Genomic DNA, 18,558 nt, shown 5'->3' with positions numbered 1-18,558 from the left:
TAGAAATTAAGTTGTAAGTTTACTCATACAATACTCGTACTCATAACTTTCAGTCACTCCACGGTAATTACAATAACTACTAGATATTGTGGATAAATTGACTTAAATACCTGCTATTGAAAATGCAATAAAAGATCCAGCAAAAACAATGTAAGTGATACTCTGAGAAGTTTTTGAGGAGACTCCTTTATACTTGTGGGTATATTTTTTACGAACAGTGTTTTTACTTGTTATTGAGAACACTTAAGTCACGTGACAGTGATCAAACTAAAAATTGTCTGTGCTCAGTCCAAGTTCAATAATATGACATCACTTAAAGAGATAAAACAAAATAACGTTAAACACAAATCCACATGAATAATGAATGTAACTTTAAAAAACTGAGCCAGAAAGCAATTAAGCTAATCAGAGAATAGCACGTTAATAATTAATTATATATAAATATATTTATGAATTGAACATGCCAACAATAATGCACTAAGCAAAAACACCGAATATTTAGTTGAAATTAACACGTGGAAGCACTGAATAAATTGTAATAATAGTATAAGTACATAATCTGATGTTGTTAAACTTGAAACAAACCTAACTTCTTGTAAATAAGTTTGAAATAACGTGTGTGGTTGCGCCTCACCCTCGGAACTGCTGGAACGCAACATAAATGCCATCCTTCAAGGGTCCAGCCACAATAAAAACAGTTTCTCGGGGTAAAAGTGATAATTTATTTACAAAGTGTTCTTAGTGACAAGGGTGAACAAATCAGGGGTAAATGCATGAATCAAATCACAACATTCTCTCAAGAGCAACTTACCTGCTTGTTCTCTTGCCAGTTGACGCGCTGGGAAGCATGGCCACGCCCACTGAACTATTTGGTCCTCGTACTTGGTGAATTCGGCCAATCAGGTCTTCGGGACGGCGCAGCCTTATTTACATACATCAGTGAAAATCACACAGGAAACAGGAAACATAGAAATTACCCGCAGTCATTTGTGGTAGTAATTAACAATATACTGTACCACAAAAGCGATGTTCTAGGTATATAGTGTGCTTTACTGCTCAGTTAAAAAAATAAACAAATAAAAACAATTACATGTCATTAAACCTGAGCTTAAATCCCTGCACTGGCGACCTGAGGGTAAAGGAACTGACTTCAAACTCTTCTCCTTCTTTGAAATCAGGCCTTAAAAAAACTTACTTGATGAGGCCTCCCATTAAACAATAGATCGTACTTATTTTATTACATTTGTCTCAATAAAGTGTATACTTTATTCTCCTTTGTTTGCTATTCTTGATCACTTTGTTTTAATGTATTTCCTTTTTATTTCCATCTGTCACCTGTCTTACGTTTGAATGATGCCAAATGCCTAAAGTTGAGATGCTGGGATAACCTCCTGACCCTGGACTCAAACCTCGATAGAGGAAAATAATATAAAAGATGCACCGATTTACAGTATTGAATTATTGTGAGGTTCTTTAAGTTAAGCAGCGTTTCAAATGACGGTCTCTCTCTCTCTCTCTCTCTCGGTCCCACGTGCATCTCTGCCGCAGCAGCAGTCACATGACCACGTCAGCTGGCCTCTTCCTGTTTTCCTGCAGCCGCAGAAAATAGCGGATCTGCTCAGTTTCTCCGGCAACGAACCAAACACGTGCGGCAGACGTTCAATCCCGGGGATTGAAGAAGGAGAAAGTGGGATTTAAAAAAAAAAAAAAAACAACCGTCGGGCGTCTGCTTGTTGTTTCTGGTGCGGGGAGATGAGCGCCGGCAGGGCGGGGAGCTGAAAGCAGCGGGTCAACATCGCGCTCATCTTTGTCCTCCGGTTACCCATTAGCCAAAAAAAAAAGAAGAAAATACTCGTCGAGGATCGAGACTGCGCCTCCGTGGGAGCAAGAATATTACTCGTCTATTCATTGCCTGCCAGATTAGCGACAAGGGGTGGCCCGGGTTGTCGTGAGCCGCCGTCAAGATGTCAAAGTACACGAGCTTCCCGGAGCCGATGGACGACCACAACCCTTTCCAGGTGGGTGGGATCAGCGTTACCTGCTGTTTCACCATCAGTACACAGTGTGTACGTGTACGTGTGTGTGTATTCCTGCCGGTGTCTGTGTAACAGCAGACGTGTTGTAGCTCATGTGATCGGTGTGTTCAAGGCCTACCCCCCCCCCCCCCTCCTCAGTCCACTTGTAGCTCCCATCAAAACAGGTGATCTACAAAAAAAATTATAATAATAATAATCCATCGCCCAACTGTAACACCGGAAGAGAAAATTCCCACTGGATTTCATTAACACATTTCCTCCTCAAAGGCACATTTACCCATTAATGCTCACATTCACACACCATCCCTCAATCTCAATCCCTCCACTGGGAGCAGTTTGGAGGTTCAGTGTCTCTTGCTCAAGGACATTTCCACGTGTAAGGAATTCAACCTGTAACCTCCCAATTCAGACGACCCACCCTACAAACCCACATTTTGAATATATTAGTTTTTTTGAACTTACAGGATGCATAAGCCCTTGCCTCAGCAAGAAGGTTGTGGGTTCAAATTCTGACAGGGGCCTTTCCATTTGGTGTTTGCATGTTCTCCGTGTGTGTGTGTGTGTGTGTGTGTGTGTGTGTGTGTGTGTGTGTGTGTGTGTGTGTGTGTGTGTGTGGGATTCCTCTCATGGTCCAAAAATATGCACGTGAGGTTAATTGGTGACCTGTCCAGGGTGTATCCTGTTAAACCATCCCCCAGACCCCCAAATTTTCCCTGCAGCTCTCTGCTGCCCTCAAATGGATGCTTTAAAAAAAAAAAAAAAAAAAAAAGCACACTCATACAGCATAATTGCCTACTCATCGTGGTTGAAGGAGGATTTATGTTGCAGCACTTGAAGTCATGGGCTGTGTTTTGTCTGCCAGGACCCTGCAGTGACCCAGCACAGCAGCAACACAGGATATGCCACGCTGGATCTGTACAACCCCTTTGATAATACGACAGCGGTGAGAGAATAATACTGACAACACTCTTGGCGACATTTATAAAGAAGCAGGGAAAAAAATTGCTGCAAATGAGACAGCGTTATCTTAAACAGAGATTTTACATCTATAGTCAAACAACACTTGATATTTAAAAACAACATTGCCAATGTTTTGGTTTTTTTACAGTTAAAAACACTCGGTATAAAATAGATCAAACAAAAATAAATGAATACAGCAACTTATTTTGGCAAAAATAGGGAAACAAAACAGCAGAAAACGTGTGGGGCGGGTATCACAATCTATTTTCCTCTCAATGATTTGTTACTACATCAATATTGTGTGTTTTGTGTATCTATTGAATACATCCAGAGAGCCAGGTGGATTCAAGTAAAGTACATAAATAGATTTGCAGGCTTTTATAGCGTTCCCATAGTTATAAGTGTGTCACAGTGAATCGCCTTTGCCTTTGAGAAAGCCTACATAAGTTCCTGCTGCTCGGCCGCTTTGAACCAGGAAGCTTCCTCATTTGTGGCCATTTGAGTACTGCGGTTGTGGAAATATATTGTACTGCGGTTGTTTTGCAACTGCAGTTCCCCCTTTTGCTGCGACAACAGACATTAGTTTTAAAAGTTAACGCGCGTCCTAAAAGTGGCGTACTTAAAACCAAACTTACAATTGACATATGCCAGACTCTCTTTGCACATGAAGCAACTTGCTGCGTTTAACTTCTAGTTGCTGCAGATTCGCTTTTTTGGACTGTCAATTGGCCGGAATCACCTTTTAGTTTCACTTCGCTTATTAACTCCGTGGAAACCGCCGAGCGAATCAGACATGTGAGCAGCAGCTCTGACCTTAGAAAGCAAGGGGGGGGGGGGAAATTGTCTTTTGATGTGTAGATAAAGTTCTGAAACTGTACCCTCATTAACTTCCTTATGACTCATCAAACTCGTCCAAAGATCACACAGTTACACGCGCAGTTACATACTTAGTTCTTGAAAGTACATCCCGGCGAAACGTCGCCGATGTTGCCAGGAAACTGCCTCGGACGTGTCGTCGGGAGTCTTGTTGCTTGTGAACGGCACAGATCCGTGAGTCCGGGACAGGAAGTCCCGACGAGCTCGCTGTGTTTCAAAGCAAGTGAAGAAGTGATTACGAAGCCCAGCCCCAACGGGCCTCAGATTCTGTCACCACAGTGGAAAAACGTCCCCAGAGATTCAGATAAACTAATGTGCATTTTCACAACTCGCCGTTCTGGTAGCGTTAAAAGTTTTCAGACTTTGTGAAAAACACACCGCAGAAGACAAGCAACATAACAAAATGGAAACGAAGCAATGAGAACGTGATAAACATTAAAAAAAATGTAACTTTAGAATTTCTGAGATATGATCGCTCAAATCTCATCTCGTGCTTTGTGCAATAACAACTTTCACTTTCAAAACTTTGACAATCTTTCTTCAAAAAAAAAAAAGGTAATGAATAAACGGAAAATGTTTGTACTGAATATTTTCAAAGGTTTTTTTGAGGAAGTTAATGATTCATTGATTATCTTATTAATCTTGTTGGTTATCTAAATCAATAAAACCCAATTCATCACTTTCAGTTTTCCTTATTATGTCATTTTTTTTCCCCTTTCATTCTTGTAAACCGTTACCACTCATTCCTCGTTGCAAACATGACACATTAAAAGCTTCCTTTTAAACTCTATGTTACTCACTGAAATTCCTCCTTGGAATTATTTTTCCCGTTCCTATTGTCACACATCTAATGGACGTCTGTGTTTTGTTTTTTGTTGTTTTTGTTGTTGTTGTTTTTTTTCCATCCCAGCCTCCGCCCCCATATGAAGCCACCTCTCCCTCTGCTCCCTCGGCGCCGGCACAGACGCCCCCCAGCAGGACCACGCCCACCGAGCCTCGGAACTACGGCTCCTACAGCTCTCAGGTATGACTGTGACCGTTTCAAGATCCGACCTTCAGATCCGAGTTGATTTGGGTTACAAACACTGTTCACTACAGTCACATATTTTTTTCAAAGCATCCCTGCTGTGAGTCTCTTCCATTGCCGGCTCTTTTACATAATCGTCTCCATTATTTACAACCGAAACGCTTTGAAACCCGATGTGCAGTTTTGACGCTTCGCGTCTCCGGCTGTTCGCCTGTTTCAGACGGTGGTGAGCGCCACAACGGCGGAGCTGCAGAGGAAGCAGGAGGAGCTGGAGAAGAAAGCCCGGGAGCTGGAGAGGAGAGAGCGGGAGCTTGAGTCGCACAGCCTCGGACCTGGAGCCTGTAAGACATGAGAGGGGGGGGGGAGGGGCAGTACCACTCAAAGGACAATTTAACTGTTAAAAAAAAATATAAAATTCAAGATTTATAGAAATTCCCCTGTTCCAACCGTTTGTTATAGTTTTGTGTTTCAATGTCAAAAAGGGTAAATGTGTCAAACTGAAGGATTAAATTCATTCTAATTTCATTCAAGCAGTAGAAACTACTTTTATTGACTACTTTTATTTATTTTATTTTCCAGCCCGGCAGAATAACTGGCCTCCGCTGCCCTCTTTCTGCCCCGTGGGGCCCTGCTTCTACCAGGACATCAGTGTGGAAATAAGCCAGCGCTTCCAGCGAACTGTCACCATCATGTACTACTTCTGGATGTGTGAGTTCCTGTTTTGTTTTGGTTTTTTTTTGTTTGTTGTTTTTTTTGGTCATTTTTGCATCAGCAGTCTACTGTTGAATCAAATTCTTTCTCGACTTCCTTCTGGTGCGACTTTTCTGTGTTGTATGTGATGAGATTAAAGCCAGGCTGACCTAAAATCTCTGCTTGTAAAGACTTAAACGTCTCCACCGAAAGGCAGTAGGAGCTGACTCACGCCTGTGTGACTTCCACTGAGCTGCACGGCGTAAGACTTTCGACTGTTTGTACAAAGACTCTCGCACGTCACTGCTAAAGTGAAGACTTTGGGGCACACACCAGGGGCATCTAAACAAAGACCCATTCAGCTTGAGGAGCGAGATGAAAAAAAAAAAAAAGAAAGATCTTTTTTAGTTTGGGTTTTTTTTTTTTTTTTTTTGAAGCAAGAAAAACTCAAGATGTTTCCCCATATCTTGTCACTGGGCACAGCACACACGTGGGAGGACGTGTGAAGGAAAGAAAGATGTTATAAATGTGCCGGGGTTGTTTTTTTTTTGCTTATTTTTTTTATTTAAACTAATAGATATTTGCAATCCCCATATCTTTCCAGAGTAAAAAAAAATCTGAATAAGGTTAATTTATTTTATTGGTGAAAAGCTTCAAACATAAAGAAAATATAAAGATTTTCTGGTCGTACTTCTCAATCCTCTTTTTTTCTAACTAAATAGCTGCCATAGATTGGATTATTCCTAAAGCTTCTCTTGATAGACATTTATATAAATTATATCCATTTAGTTTATACAAACACAAATACGAACATGAAAGTGTCTGCTAAAGGGTCCAGATTGTTAAATAATACAATAAATGTTTTACTATAACTATTGTATAACATTGATTTTGTGGAGTTCGGATAGATTTACCAGACCATAGATTTAATAAGATAGTTGCCGATATGCACACTTGTGAATCGGATCATTTTCTATACCATTCAGCATTTCAGAAGGCTGGAGCAGATCTCAGGTGATAATATAAGTGGCTAAACCCTGGACAGGTCACCAGTTCATCACAGGACAGATTATTAATCCCACACAGAGACAGATTAGATTCACTAATTCACCCCCAAACACATGTTTTTGGACTTACCAACCAGACGCAAACCAGAGCAATTTAAGCTCCACCATGCAGCACTTTGTCCATGCATAGAAATAGAAATATAAGCATTTGTATTGACCTGATTAGAATTTCCAGGTCAATCCTAAAACGCAGGAATGATTATGAAATGCTTCACCCTGTTAATCTATGGAGAGACTTTCTTATTGAAGACAAACGGTACGAATTTGATGACAAAAATCACAACAGATCCGTGTGAGATAAAGCATTAAAAATAGAATAAATTGACTTTGTTCTTTTTTTAACATAGAATTAAAAAAAAGGGGGTTTAGGGGAGTCAAAGCTCAGTGAACCTGAACGGCATTTGTTTTTATTCTTCTCTTCTTCTTTTTGTCTGTGTCTGTTTTTGTTTGACCTCCAGTCGGCACTTGTACGCTTCTCTTCAACTTGATCTCTTCACTGGCCATGTTCTGTATGGACCCCTCTGGCGGCGTCGGCCTGGGCCTCGCCATCCTCTGGGCCCTCCTCTTTGCGCCCTGCTCTTTTGTCTGCTGGTATCGACCGGTGTACAAGGCCTTCAGGTGGGAATCCTTCGTGTTTTTTAGCCTTTTAAAGTTGGCACGGTCAAGAAATCAAACCGAGTCGTACTCAGCAATAATATTTCTCCCCCTCCAGGAGTGACAGCTCCTTCAACTTCTTCGCCTTCTTCTTCATTTTCTTTGCCCAAGTGGTTGTCTACGTCATCATGACCATCGGCATCCCCGGGTGGGGGTTCAGGTACGAATGTAAAACAGATCATCACCGTGTCCGGCGTGTGAAAACAAACCGCGATCGCCCCATTCAATTGTATTTATAGGCCTAATCAGCAAGCCTAATCTCAAATTCAAGGTCCCATGTACTTGTTGACCCACCAAAGAGTTCATCAGAAAACATCCCGACAGGTCTCGTCCCTGGGAATTGCTGCTCTGTTCGAAGTGTCTCACTCAATGAGCTCTTTTCCCTTTTCTCTCTGTATTTTATTCTTCTATCTTTTACATTTCTTCCCCTCAGTGGCTGGATCGTGAGCCTGGCTGCACTGAAGACCAGCGTCGCCGTTGGCGTGATCATGATGATAAATTCCATCCTCTTTACTGCCCAAGCCGCCATGGGAGTTGTCATGCTGAAGAAGGTGAATACGAGTGTTTCTGTGTCGACTGCCGTCGCAGCGAGCAACTCAAATTAGGGCCGTATTCTTGACAAAGTGTGCCTGCTGTTCTCCTCGTACGGGGCTAATTGGCAAGGCACCTTGTGTTTGTGCCATTAAATAAAACCGAACGTCCTCCGTGCACAAACTACTGTTTGTGACTCACATGGAGTCTCCAAATGTGTTTGTTTTCAAATTACTATCCTTCTTTTGAATGAGTTTAAGACTGGGATTTTCAGATGGAGGGATAATTGTAGTTCTGGATGGCTCTCTGAGTGATACTTTGGTTCGCGATCTTGCTTAGTTAGCGTCACGCACAAATGTTGTAAGCCGGCACAAAATATTTCAATATGCAACAAGAACAACGTAGATACCTTGGTTCCACCCGGAGCATTAATTTGAACCATAGGAAGCTGAGATTCAGTGTTGCCCAGTGGCTGAACTGACCAAATTTCAACGTTGGTATTTTTATATTTGAAGAGTTGCTGGATAAAACAAATTGTTGGCAAGACGTGACAAAATTCATGTGTGGAGGCTGATTGGCAGCCAGAAAACAAACACAAGAAAAATACTAAATATATATCAGCTCTGTACCCATGGGCACTATATATTTTTTTTTTAATCCAGTCAAGAAATGTGGAATTTCATGTATAAACCATTCATCTGAATGATTTTGAAGGTTAATAATTGGTGCAGTGTGTCATGTTCACTCAGGGAAAAAAAGCCAAAACAAAGCCGTCAAACTTTATTTACTCCATTAAAAAAAAGAAAAGAAAAAAAAACATCAATGCTGTTTAAGTTCAGGTGCTCCATCCACTGTGAGGCAGTCGGTAGATAACAAACAGCCTGTAGAAAAAGCCGCCATATCGAGTTGTGCGTATCGTTTTTCGCCCTCACATTGTGCATAACGTGACGATGAATTGCCGCCCGTATCGAGTGTCACTGTACTCCGCTTCTTCCCTGCTCCAGATCCACGGGCTGTACAGGCAAACCGATGCCAGCTTTCAGAAGGCCCAGGCCGAGTTCGCCACCGGAGTCATGTCCAATCAGGCCGTACGCCACGCTGCTGCCAACGCTGCCCAGGGGGCCTTCACCGCCCCCCGGTAGAGAGGGACAAACAATGCCGGGGAGGGGAAGACGTGGAGGAGGAAGAAGAGTCCCTTTCAGCCTGATAGGGGATCAGTTTGCTATTTATTTCCCTGCCAGCGATCTGAATTCAATGAGAGGGGAGCCAAGTCTTTATAATTACACCCCCTCCCCCTCCCTCCCCTCCCAGGCCAAGTTTAACCTGCAGGCATGTGCATGAGACTGAGGGGGCGTGTTCTGATTTCTTAAGGTGTACAGGACAAGTTCGCTATATTGCCAAACTGAGTCAGTGAATCGTAAAGTGTTGATTCAAAAAATCCAAACAAGATGCTGAAGCTGGTTGAAATTTGACACAGTATGAACACAGGGAATTTTTTTTTTTTCTTCTTTGTAGTATGAAAAGATGAACTGTGTGCCAAGTGAGAGAGAGAGAGAGAGAGAAGTTCCCGGATGGCTCCCGTGTTGAAAAGATGTGGGTATTGATTATTATTGTGGAGCCATGTTAAAAACAGTCAAAGAAGTGGAGCTGAACACTGAAATTTGCCATCATTACATCTGATCTGTAGCCAAGTGCGTTTAAAATTAAACCAGCACCATTCTTTATTTTTTTTTTTGTTTCGTTGCTCGAGTGTAAACTAACAAGTTGTTTTCTTTGTGATCATTTCAGATGAGAATGCCTATTTACTGTATTGCCAAACCTGTCATTCTGTAAAGTGTTGTTTTGGTTCCTGTATCCGTCACTGTTCTGTTGTTGCTGCTCGTGGTTATTCTGAATATTACACGTCACTGACTTGCTTTTAATAAAGGTTGTCATGCTTTCACAGCTCACTATTATTATGGTCTTTGTTCTTCTATAAAGTTAATAAACAACGTTTGCATGGAGAAAAAAAACATTTTCAAAGAATCTGTTTACTGAATAGTACTTCTTTTTACCAAATGATAAGTAACTGATAATGTCTTATTTAAATAGAAAAGAATGGTAAAAAAAAAGATATGAATGTTACATTTTTAATCTGGCTCTGTCTTAAATCTCCATTTATTATTCATGGGCATGTTGACTTTGGAGGTATTTCATACTGCAGTTTATCTTTAAAGTGTTTTCTGCAGATAATCATCTCCATTAAATTGCAGAATAACCCAAAGTCTCAAATTGCGTGTCGATCACAATATGTCTACCGTTGTGATTGCTTATAAGAAATGCATATAGGACAAGTTTGCTGTGTTTCCAAACAGATACAGCAACTGGATTCAACATTTTTGTTATGCATATAGGTACAGTTTCGATTTTCTCCATGCATTCATGAACAATCCATCCAATTTCTATAGTTTAGTGCAGATTGGGGTCTCGAGGATCTGCAGTTGATCCCAACTGACTATGGGTGAAAAGAAGCTCAGCCTGAGCTTGAAATGAGGTCTTGGAATACAAAACAATACAGAACCAGCCTCGCTTTTGACTGAGAAAATCGAGCGTATGCACTTTACTAGAGTACAGTGACACTTTTCAACACAGACCTCCCATCACCACGATGTGACAGGAGCTATATGACTGTATGCTTAATGCTTTTAATGTATTGTTTCAGCACTTTTATTCCACTTCCTAACAACGTAGCCACTCCATAGTCACCATCTTCAGCAATATTCATGCGACAATCCAGTACAGCACCCTGTGCCTCAAGTTGTGAGGATATGGACATGAATAAAACTGCTTCATATCCATATGAGACATTAGATAAATGACAATTTGTGAAATGTTAATGTCAACGTCACTTTAAGTCCAGAAAAATATAGTTCTCGTGTTATATTTACATATTTTTGAGAGTGTCAGAAAGTGTATTTTTATGTTACATCATCGATTTTAAATCAGATTTAGTTTCAAATTAAATCATTTTCACTGTTTATTATTTCACCTTATACCACCTCTTTGAATAGATTCCTGGGAAACCAGGAGTTTTCATTCTTCCTCCTTTTAATCTACTTTTGATTATCAGTTTTTTGAGCTGCAATGAGCTTGTAGAATTACATGACCCTTCAAGTCTTCTTCTTCTCCCTGGCGACACCCAGCAAACTCTGGGAAAACTACATGCTTGATGTCATATTCTGTCCACTTGTTGCGTTACGTGGAAGCTCTGTGTTTTTTTCCAGCAACCTGATCAGTGGCTATAAAAAAAAATGAGACACCACCTCTCCCCTCCTCAAATTGTAAATAAAACATGGACACGAGAAGAGTAGGGAGAGTCCATGACACGACACGCAGGCTTTTAGTTTGTGGACAACTCTGACAAGCCCCCCCTGCGCCGCTCTGGATGGTCTGACAAACCCATCTGAGACTTTTATGGGGCGTCACTGCGACGTCAGGGGCGACGCTTCACCGTGAACATGGCGGAGGCTGCGGATAACCCACAACACCGGTTTTTCTGTCACTGCTGTAAATGTGAGACAGACCCCAAACTCCCGGTGAGTCGCTTTTGGAGAGTTTGTTTTCTTCCACGCACGTTGCCCAAGTTTTTTTTTTCTCTTTAAATCTCCACGATCTCTCCACCCGAGGGAGTGAACAAGTTTCTCAGTGCGCTTTCTGTCTGTTATAAATAAACGTTCACATTTACCAGACTGAGCTGAAATATCTGCCCATGTATTGACCACGTGGGGTCACAGTAAATCGGTGGATCGCTCCGTGCGTAAAAGTGCGCTCGCTCCAAACCGTCAGATCGCAGCGAGCGAGAAAAATCTGGCCATTCAACGTTGCCATATTTAGAAGTGCCACTGTTGGCGACTTCTAGTGTCCAGTTGTCTTCTGTCAACGGCGTGTGAGAGACGCAAGAGGAGACGAGAGGGTGTCACCGAGGGCTCACCACCACCACCACCGTCCCTCCAGACATGTGCCGTATTATCGCCCCCTTTGTTCCACTTGTTCCTCAGACTGTCTCCTCGGAGACACAACCAATGTGTTGGTGTGTATTTCTCCAGGCCACACGACACATGAGAGCGCAGTGGAGAGGAGGGGCACTTGGGCGCGTTTGCTGCGCAGCTGACTCCTTTCACGGCACAATTACGCACTGATGTTGTTATGATGGAGCACTAAAAGGATTCGTCACGCGCCATTTGCCAGGCCACGGTGAAACGTTGATCGGATACCACTTGTCTGCACGTATCTGTTCGTGATTTTAATTTTTTTGCATCAATTATTCACTTTGCTGTTCAAAGAAAAAAATATACGCGTTCATTTATTATGGAGGGCGTTTCCGTCTCCACTGCTTCACATGTACTGAACAAATCATTGGTTTAATTTTGTTTCTTGAAACAATTTATATTTTTCTCTCTTGCGTAATTTGCTTTTGTGAAAGTCACATGTTAATTCAGTAGTATTTGTTGGTGCTTTTAAGAATATTCTTTAAAAATGTAATTTCACTCGTACAATCCACGCCATCATTTAAAAGTATAACTCACGACTGAGTACATACAGAATTAGTTTTGAAACATCTCGATCTGGATTTTAAAGTGCAACACAGTGAATGGCCAGTATGAATCTCTCCTTTATGATGCAACTGAATGCAGTTAAAAGTAACTGGTACTCAGAGTTCGAATTACGGGGGAGCTAAGGGGAGCTGGACTCCCCTGAAAGGGACCTGAGCTCCCCTGAAAGCCTAATTTGAAAAATTTAGGGGGAGCTCTAAAAACACTGGCGCATACCTATTCTACAAACTTGAGAGGTCTGATCGGAAAATAGGGCTCCCCCGAAAGCCACGTTGTAATTCGAACCCTGCTGGTACTTCAAGTAACTTACCATTTTTACAGAACTGTTTTACAGGCTTGACCTTTGTTTACAGGCAGTCGTGGCCAAGACTAATTGGAAGGTTGCTGGTTCATAACCGCTTATGCTCATTTACCACTGCAGGCGTTTGAAAAAGGTTTTCAAAATTCCAATTTGTGAGTGTTAAATGTAATACATGTCACATGGAGGCATTTTATATTGTGCTCGATCGATATACATGTCAGAAATCAGTATGTGATGTTTTCCATAAAAACAAATATCAGGCTGTTATTATCAGGCTATAGTTTGTTCACTCAAAAAATATAATGACAAGCACTGCAACAGTTGCATGCTGTGTTTTATAGCAACAGCTTGGTACTCTTGGTGTCGAGCATGGTATACTTACGGCTTGTCATAATAGAATAAATGGAAACCATTGCACTGCATTGTACCTTGTTTGACTTATTGTCTGTAAAGCTTATTTGTTCAAATTCACAAGGGTATAATTCCTTTTTCTCAAGGAAATCTATAGAAAATCTTTAGCATGAACTTTGTCATCAGTCGGGATCCAAACATGAATCAGCATTCACTAATTGATGCAAATCCTCAAAGCTGGGTCATAACATCTTGCAGACAACAATGATGAAATTTGATGGTCCATATTTTCTTTCTCCTTTAGGATTTTGTCTGTCCGAGATGTGACTCTGGCTTCATTGAGGAGGTGGCAGGTGACTCCAGGTAATTCTCAGTTTTTGGTTTTTACATTGCCTATGCTGTAAGTGGGGAAGAGGCATTAAAACAAACTTTAAACATTAGGCGCAAGAATGTGGAACTAAATCGTATCCCAGTTGAGCGGCTCCATGCCTTTTGATCTGAATTGACTGGTATCCATAAAATGATAGCATAAAAATCTATAAATAGCAAAAATTTAAAATGGCAGCTACTCTCCACCTTAAAGTTTTTATTTGTAATTAGACAGGAAGTCCACATCTGTTTTAAAGACCTATCAACTTTCAGTAACTTTCACAGCGCTGATATTTTACCCCACTGACAGTTGAATATTTGCTGTGCAGTCTGTTTCAGGACAGCTCAGCTTCTGCTGAAAGTGAAAATTCGCCCTCATTCTCAGACGTAAGTCTTTACCAATGTCATTTTAATGAGGACACTCCTCTTTCTGCAAAGCTTTGTTTGACACTTGGCTTCTCTGGTTTCTCTCCAAGTTGTGGCAGCTGCTGTTTATGGAGCGCTCTGCTCTGCTGTCGCATCCGCCGTCCTCCGAGTCCGACGGAGACGACAGCGAGCAGGTATCTGCAGACCAGAGTCGGCCGTCTCCGGTGACACCAAGCTCCCCGGAGGCCCGGCCAGCCGATTCGCCTTCCAGCGCAGAGCGAGAAGAAAGGTCATCCAGGCCGGAGCAAAGGCCTGCAGTGGAAGGGTGTGTGGACATGGTATACAGAAACATCGGCGATGCAGTCTTTCACTCTTTATCGCGATTCTCGATTTGATTTCAAAGTACAGACACCTCAGTTAAAAAAGGAAGAGAAAAAAAAAAGTTCTTTCTGCACGTTCTGGATTGTTGTGACTTAAAAGAACAGCCTCGCACATCGTTTGAACTCCTCACGGTGAAACACTCTAAAGAGGATATCTTTGCATTTTGTTTTTGATCCTCCAAGGATTGTGCAGCAGTTTTTGACTGGCCTGTTTGCCAACAATGGAAACGCCGCTGGTGCACCTGCTGCACTGTAAGCGCTTTTTAATTTTTGATTTGCATCACTTGCTTTTGAGTTGTTACATTGTGAGGCAGCCTTTCTCCTTCTCTCTCTTTGTGTGTCTCTCTTTTGTTATGTCTCTTAGATCCAGTATGCTACAGCTGCACTCGAACCCAGGAGACTACGCCTGGGGTCAGGGAGGGCTTGACTCTGTTATCACCGAGGTCAGTGACGAGCCATTGGGCCACAGGTGGCAAGTAACATACTATTTGTATTTCATTACTGCACTTAAATATATGTTTTTTTTCAGCTATTTATTTTTGCGTATTTATCAGACATGTTTTTTTCTTTAACTCTATATACACTTCATACAGATATCTGGATTTTCTCCTCTCAACAATTGTCAAACTGGCTCATTACTTGTTTTGAACCTGGCTGACAGTAGCAGTTGAAGCAAGTGCACATATTTTGAATACTCAATTGTCAGAATTCATGCTGAAATGCATTTTTTTATCCTTCTAAAAATCTATGTTTAAATATAATTCATATTTTATTTTTGCTTTTTAAAGTGCAAGTACAAGTGGAGTCGTCATCATTACTAATTATTAAGCCGGTGTATTCATGCTGAGGAACATAGTATTACAATAACAATGACTATAATGTATATATGGAAATATATATGTGCAAATGTTTCCCCAACCACCAGAAAAAAGCTCAAGATGCATTAAAAAAGAATTGTCAGACGTGAGCACTTTTGCCACCTTTTGTTTTAGCATGATTTTTCCTTCTTTTTATTCAGTCTTTCTCGGTAATATTTGATGAAACGCAGAGGATCGTGTAATTTCAATCTGTCCTGGCTACCTGAGTTATGTGTTTATCTCCAAACCTGCTGTAATTACATGCAATGATATCCCATTTATTTGACTGCTGTTACTCCATCTGTCAACCTAAACATCCACACAACCTCATTCTCTGTCTTTTTTTTTTTTTTGCATAGTTATTAGGACAGCTGGAGAGCACAGGTCCTCCCCCAGCAGAAAAGGAGATGATCTCATCCCTGCCAACAGTTTGCATTTCTCAAGAACAGACAGGTGTGAGCTCCAGGTGGCACACTATATGGATCCCTCCAGTATATATCATGCCATCTATTCAGCTATTAGTGTTTATTTTATTCAATCAGAATTTGTTTGGGTCTATTATTGAACAAAAAAGATGTCGATACAGTGTCATTGTGTTTCTCTGTGCTTTTTTTCCTCTCATACCGTCCATTTCTCTCCGTATTTTCTTACTTCCTTATTTCTCACATTTCGTTTCCTCTTCTCGTCCTTCCCTCCTGTCCTCGATCCTACGTCTAACCTTTCCTAACTCTCCCCATCCCATCTGCTCTTTCCTGTAAAAGAGGAGACCACTTAGCCATGAAGGCTGCAGCGAGGAGCTGCGATAGTAAATCACAAAGTAACGTTACGTTGGCTTGGATACAGACTAAAGTAGTCGTCCACTCAGTTCACAGAGGGTCTTACAGATAGAGCAATGGTTCCGTGAAAAGCACCACTCAGCCTGGCCAACCTGAAATAGTTTCAGTTATAAATTTTACTGAGCTCTTAGGAGTTAATGTCGTAATGTAGTTCTAATCTTTATTTTTCCATCAGATTGCAGACTGGAGTGTCCAGTTTGCAGGGAGGAATTTTCGATAGGAGAATCCGTCAGGAAACTTCCCTGTCTCCACTACTTCCACAGTGGATGTATAGTTCCTTGGCTTGAGCTGGTAAGGATCTGGAGAGTATAAAAGTTGTCTTCCACCCATATTCTCTACTGTATAGGCAAAGGCTAGTTACACCCTGGGACAGGGTGACGGTCCATCTGTTTATCCTTTGACGTTTCTTATATTATATAGACAAATTGATGGTCTTTTTATTATGCTTCTCATATCAGTACACAAACTTTTTTCGGTGTGATTGAAAGATAACAAAGTGTTTTCCTCTCATTTAGCATGACACCTGCCCCGTGTGCCGCAAAAGCCTCGACGGCGTCGACAACAGCCTCCCGCCGGCATCACAACACCCGGAAGCGCGCTCTATCAGGACGGAGCAGCAAGAGAAGCAAGCGATTTGAGAAACGGGGCGACAACTCTACCTCCTCTACTGTCTTTCGAGACACAAAGCCTCCCACCGCAGGCATTCCCGTCTGCAGAAACTGCTTTTAAATAAGAATAAAAAAAAAAAAAAGAAGAAAGAAATGCATGACATGCGTCATGTCCTCGTCTGCAGCCTCAACTCTCACTTGATTCATGCATCTCTGCGAAGGACTTTTCTGTTTTCTACTTCCAACATACGCGCCGTTTTTATGCTACACCTCACACAAAAGGATTGTCGAGCACTTTGCTGACAAGATGCAGAGCCGGTTGTGTCCTTCTCGCTACGCTGCCCTGCGAGGTGGTTTTCTGAATGACTGACTTTGATGCTATGAACTAATCACCACTCAGCTGCCAGTGGTTGTCAAAATGATGGGAACTCGCAGAGTTATGGAGTGAAACTTTTCCATTATCCTCTTTGTAAGGACAGTCTCTTAATGCAGGTTTTGTTTACTTTTTATTACCAACTTGAAGCTGCTATTAAAGCCTGATCCTGTGACCCTCATCCATTGTTGATTCTTTTAAATTATGTGATATTTAGAGGCAGAAAAGTGCAGTTTAACATGGATTAATATGACAGTTTGATTTCACTGATTTCAGTACGTGTGCGACTGAAATTATTGTTTTTTGTGGATTTTGTGCATCTTTTACAATTTTTCAAATTGAAAGATAACGTCAGCTTGACTTGACAAATACATGTATTATTCAAGAAAGACAGTATGATTGCATTCATATTTATTGCCCAAAAGATAGATAACTCCATGCTACAGCATAAAAGCTGCAACTAATTCATCAACATGATGAATTATTTGTCGTTGTTTAAAACGATCATTGTGTTACATTATCAGCTTCGATATTGTAAAATGACACCGTATAGCTGAAACGTGAAGAAAAATGTTTAGGTATCGATCTAGCTTCTCAGTTTCAAACGATAATGATAGAAAACCCAACACTACCAACGGATATTGATGCTTCGATCCTAAAGCAGCTCAGATAGCAATGCAACTTTTCATTGTCTCCATCAAAAGTGCTGCATAAATTGACTGCATGAAAAAATTACAAATATTTCTAAAATGAAACAAATGAACAACAGCTCAGTGAAGAAAGCTGTCAGAATAATTTGTAATTCTGTAACTTATTCCAAATTTAGATTTTTCAGTGAAAACAACACGTGTTTCAGAAGTACAATGCGTGAAACACATGAAAGAGCCGACTCATCCAATGAAAAGTGTATTGGTAGAACGATAACATTGCCATACAATTACCATGAAATTATGGAACCAGTTACCAATAAACATTTGATCAGAAAACAGTATAATTCAAACATTATCCAAGAGTTTCAGTTGGGGACGTTACTGAATACAGCACTGTGGTGTAAATTATTGTTTGCAACACTGAAAAGATGCCCTCAGTAACCTCGCCAGTCAAAATGATGAACAAACTTGAGCCTTTTCTCTCACAAGACAAAACATTTGCTAAAAATTTCCTCATTTTAATGTCCATCGACTTGCTTTTGGATTAAGCCTACCCCTGTAACAAGTGTGGTTCAGGAGAGCAGGTTGACTTCTAATACCATGATTTTTGGTTTCATTCCTATTTTTCCATACCCAGCTGTCTCTGCGTGGTCAAGAGACTTGAACCCCAAGTTGCTTTTTGTTGCTTCAATGGCAGTTCTTCCAGAACTGACCAAGCGTTCGATTGTTCACTTTTCAATCGGGAACGTGAGCGGACCCGTTGTGAGAAAGGCTAGTTTTACACTGATGGTCTGTTGCCATTGTAATTCTGCCGATGTGTGTGAAAGACTGTCCTTCTTTATTGTGATGGAGCGCGTGCACCCTTGACACATAGGATTGCTTCCAGCCATGACTCTGAACTGGAGATATGTAAAGAAGATTGACCTATGGATGGATTGATGGACAAACTTTCAATTAGATTGATATAAAAAATATATAAAATGGAAGACCTAAAGGTTTAGTATCTCTATGGGCTTTGTGTGTTCCATGTGTGG

At 41.2% G+C, this 18,558-nt stretch overlaps 2 protein-coding genes across 3 annotated transcripts; both read left to right on the top strand.

Annotated features, from left to right (window-relative positions):
• The first annotated feature begins 1,601 nt into the window (after nucleotides 1-1,601).
• On the top strand, nucleotides 1,602-9,777 carry scamp3 (secretory carrier membrane protein 3). 2 transcript variants are annotated; one of them, XM_080515789.1, is made up of 9 exons: nucleotides 1,602-2,018; nucleotides 2,899-2,979; nucleotides 4,783-4,896; nucleotides 5,120-5,240; nucleotides 5,479-5,607; nucleotides 7,115-7,274; nucleotides 7,369-7,470; nucleotides 7,744-7,861; nucleotides 8,846-9,777. In XM_080515789.1, exons 1-9 carry the CDS (start codon nucleotides 1,965-1,967, stop codon nucleotides 8,981-8,983), a joined length of 1,017 nt encoding a protein of 338 aa, XP_080371915.1. In that variant the 5' UTR covers nucleotides 1,602-1,964; the 3' UTR covers nucleotides 8,984-9,777. The 2 variants fall into 2 exon arrangements, with proteins under 2 accessions (XP_080371915.1, XP_080371916.1); XM_080515790.1 differs by lacking the exon at nucleotides 2,899-2,979.
• A 1,548-nt stretch (nucleotides 9,778-11,325) lies between these two features.
• Nucleotides 11,326-17,380, top strand: rnf115b (ring finger protein 115b). Its single transcript, XM_080516373.1, has 9 exons — nucleotides 11,326-11,416; nucleotides 13,390-13,448; nucleotides 13,784-13,841; nucleotides 13,931-14,145; nucleotides 14,384-14,452; nucleotides 14,565-14,643; nucleotides 15,417-15,510; nucleotides 16,069-16,184; nucleotides 16,409-17,380. The coding sequence occupies exons 1-9, from the start codon at nucleotides 11,339-11,341 to the stop codon at nucleotides 16,529-16,531; spliced, it is 891 nt and encodes a 296-aa protein (XP_080372499.1). The 5' UTR covers nucleotides 11,326-11,338; the 3' UTR covers nucleotides 16,532-17,380.
• The last annotated feature ends 1,178 nt before the right edge of the window (nucleotides 17,381-18,558 follow it).

The sequence above is a fragment of the Blennius ocellaris genome (assembly GCF_963422515.1).
Source record: "Blennius ocellaris genome assembly, chromosome: 20".
Lineage (NCBI taxonomy): Eukaryota > Metazoa > Chordata > Actinopteri > Blenniiformes > Blenniidae > Blennius > Blennius ocellaris.
The sequence above is the reverse complement of the archived record's forward strand: the minus strand, read 5'-3'. Positions and strand labels throughout refer to the sequence as shown.

Coding starts and splice junctions, on each gene's coding strand:
- scamp3 (XM_080515789.1), top strand. CDS start 1,965: ATGTCAAAGTACACGAGCTTCCCGGAGCCGATGGACGACCACAACCCT. Junction 2,980..4,782: donor CCTTTGATAATACGACAGCG/GTGAGAGAATAA, acceptor TTTCCATCCCAG/CCTCCGCCCCCATATGAAGC. Junction 7,471..7,743: donor ATCCCCGGGTGGGGGTTCAG/GTACGAATGTAA, acceptor TCTTCCCCTCAG/TGGCTGGATCGTGAGCCTGG.
- rnf115b (XM_080516373.1), top strand. CDS start 11,339: ATGGCGGAGGCTGCGGATAACCCACAACACCGGTTTTTCTGTCACTGC. Junction 13,842..13,930: donor ATTCGCCCTCATTCTCAGAC/GTAAGTCTTTAC, acceptor TTTCTCTCCAAG/TTGTGGCAGCTGCTGTTTAT. Junction 14,146..14,383: donor CAAAGGCCTGCAGTGGAAGG/GTGTGTGGACAT, acceptor TGATCCTCCAAG/GATTGTGCAGCAGTTTTTGA.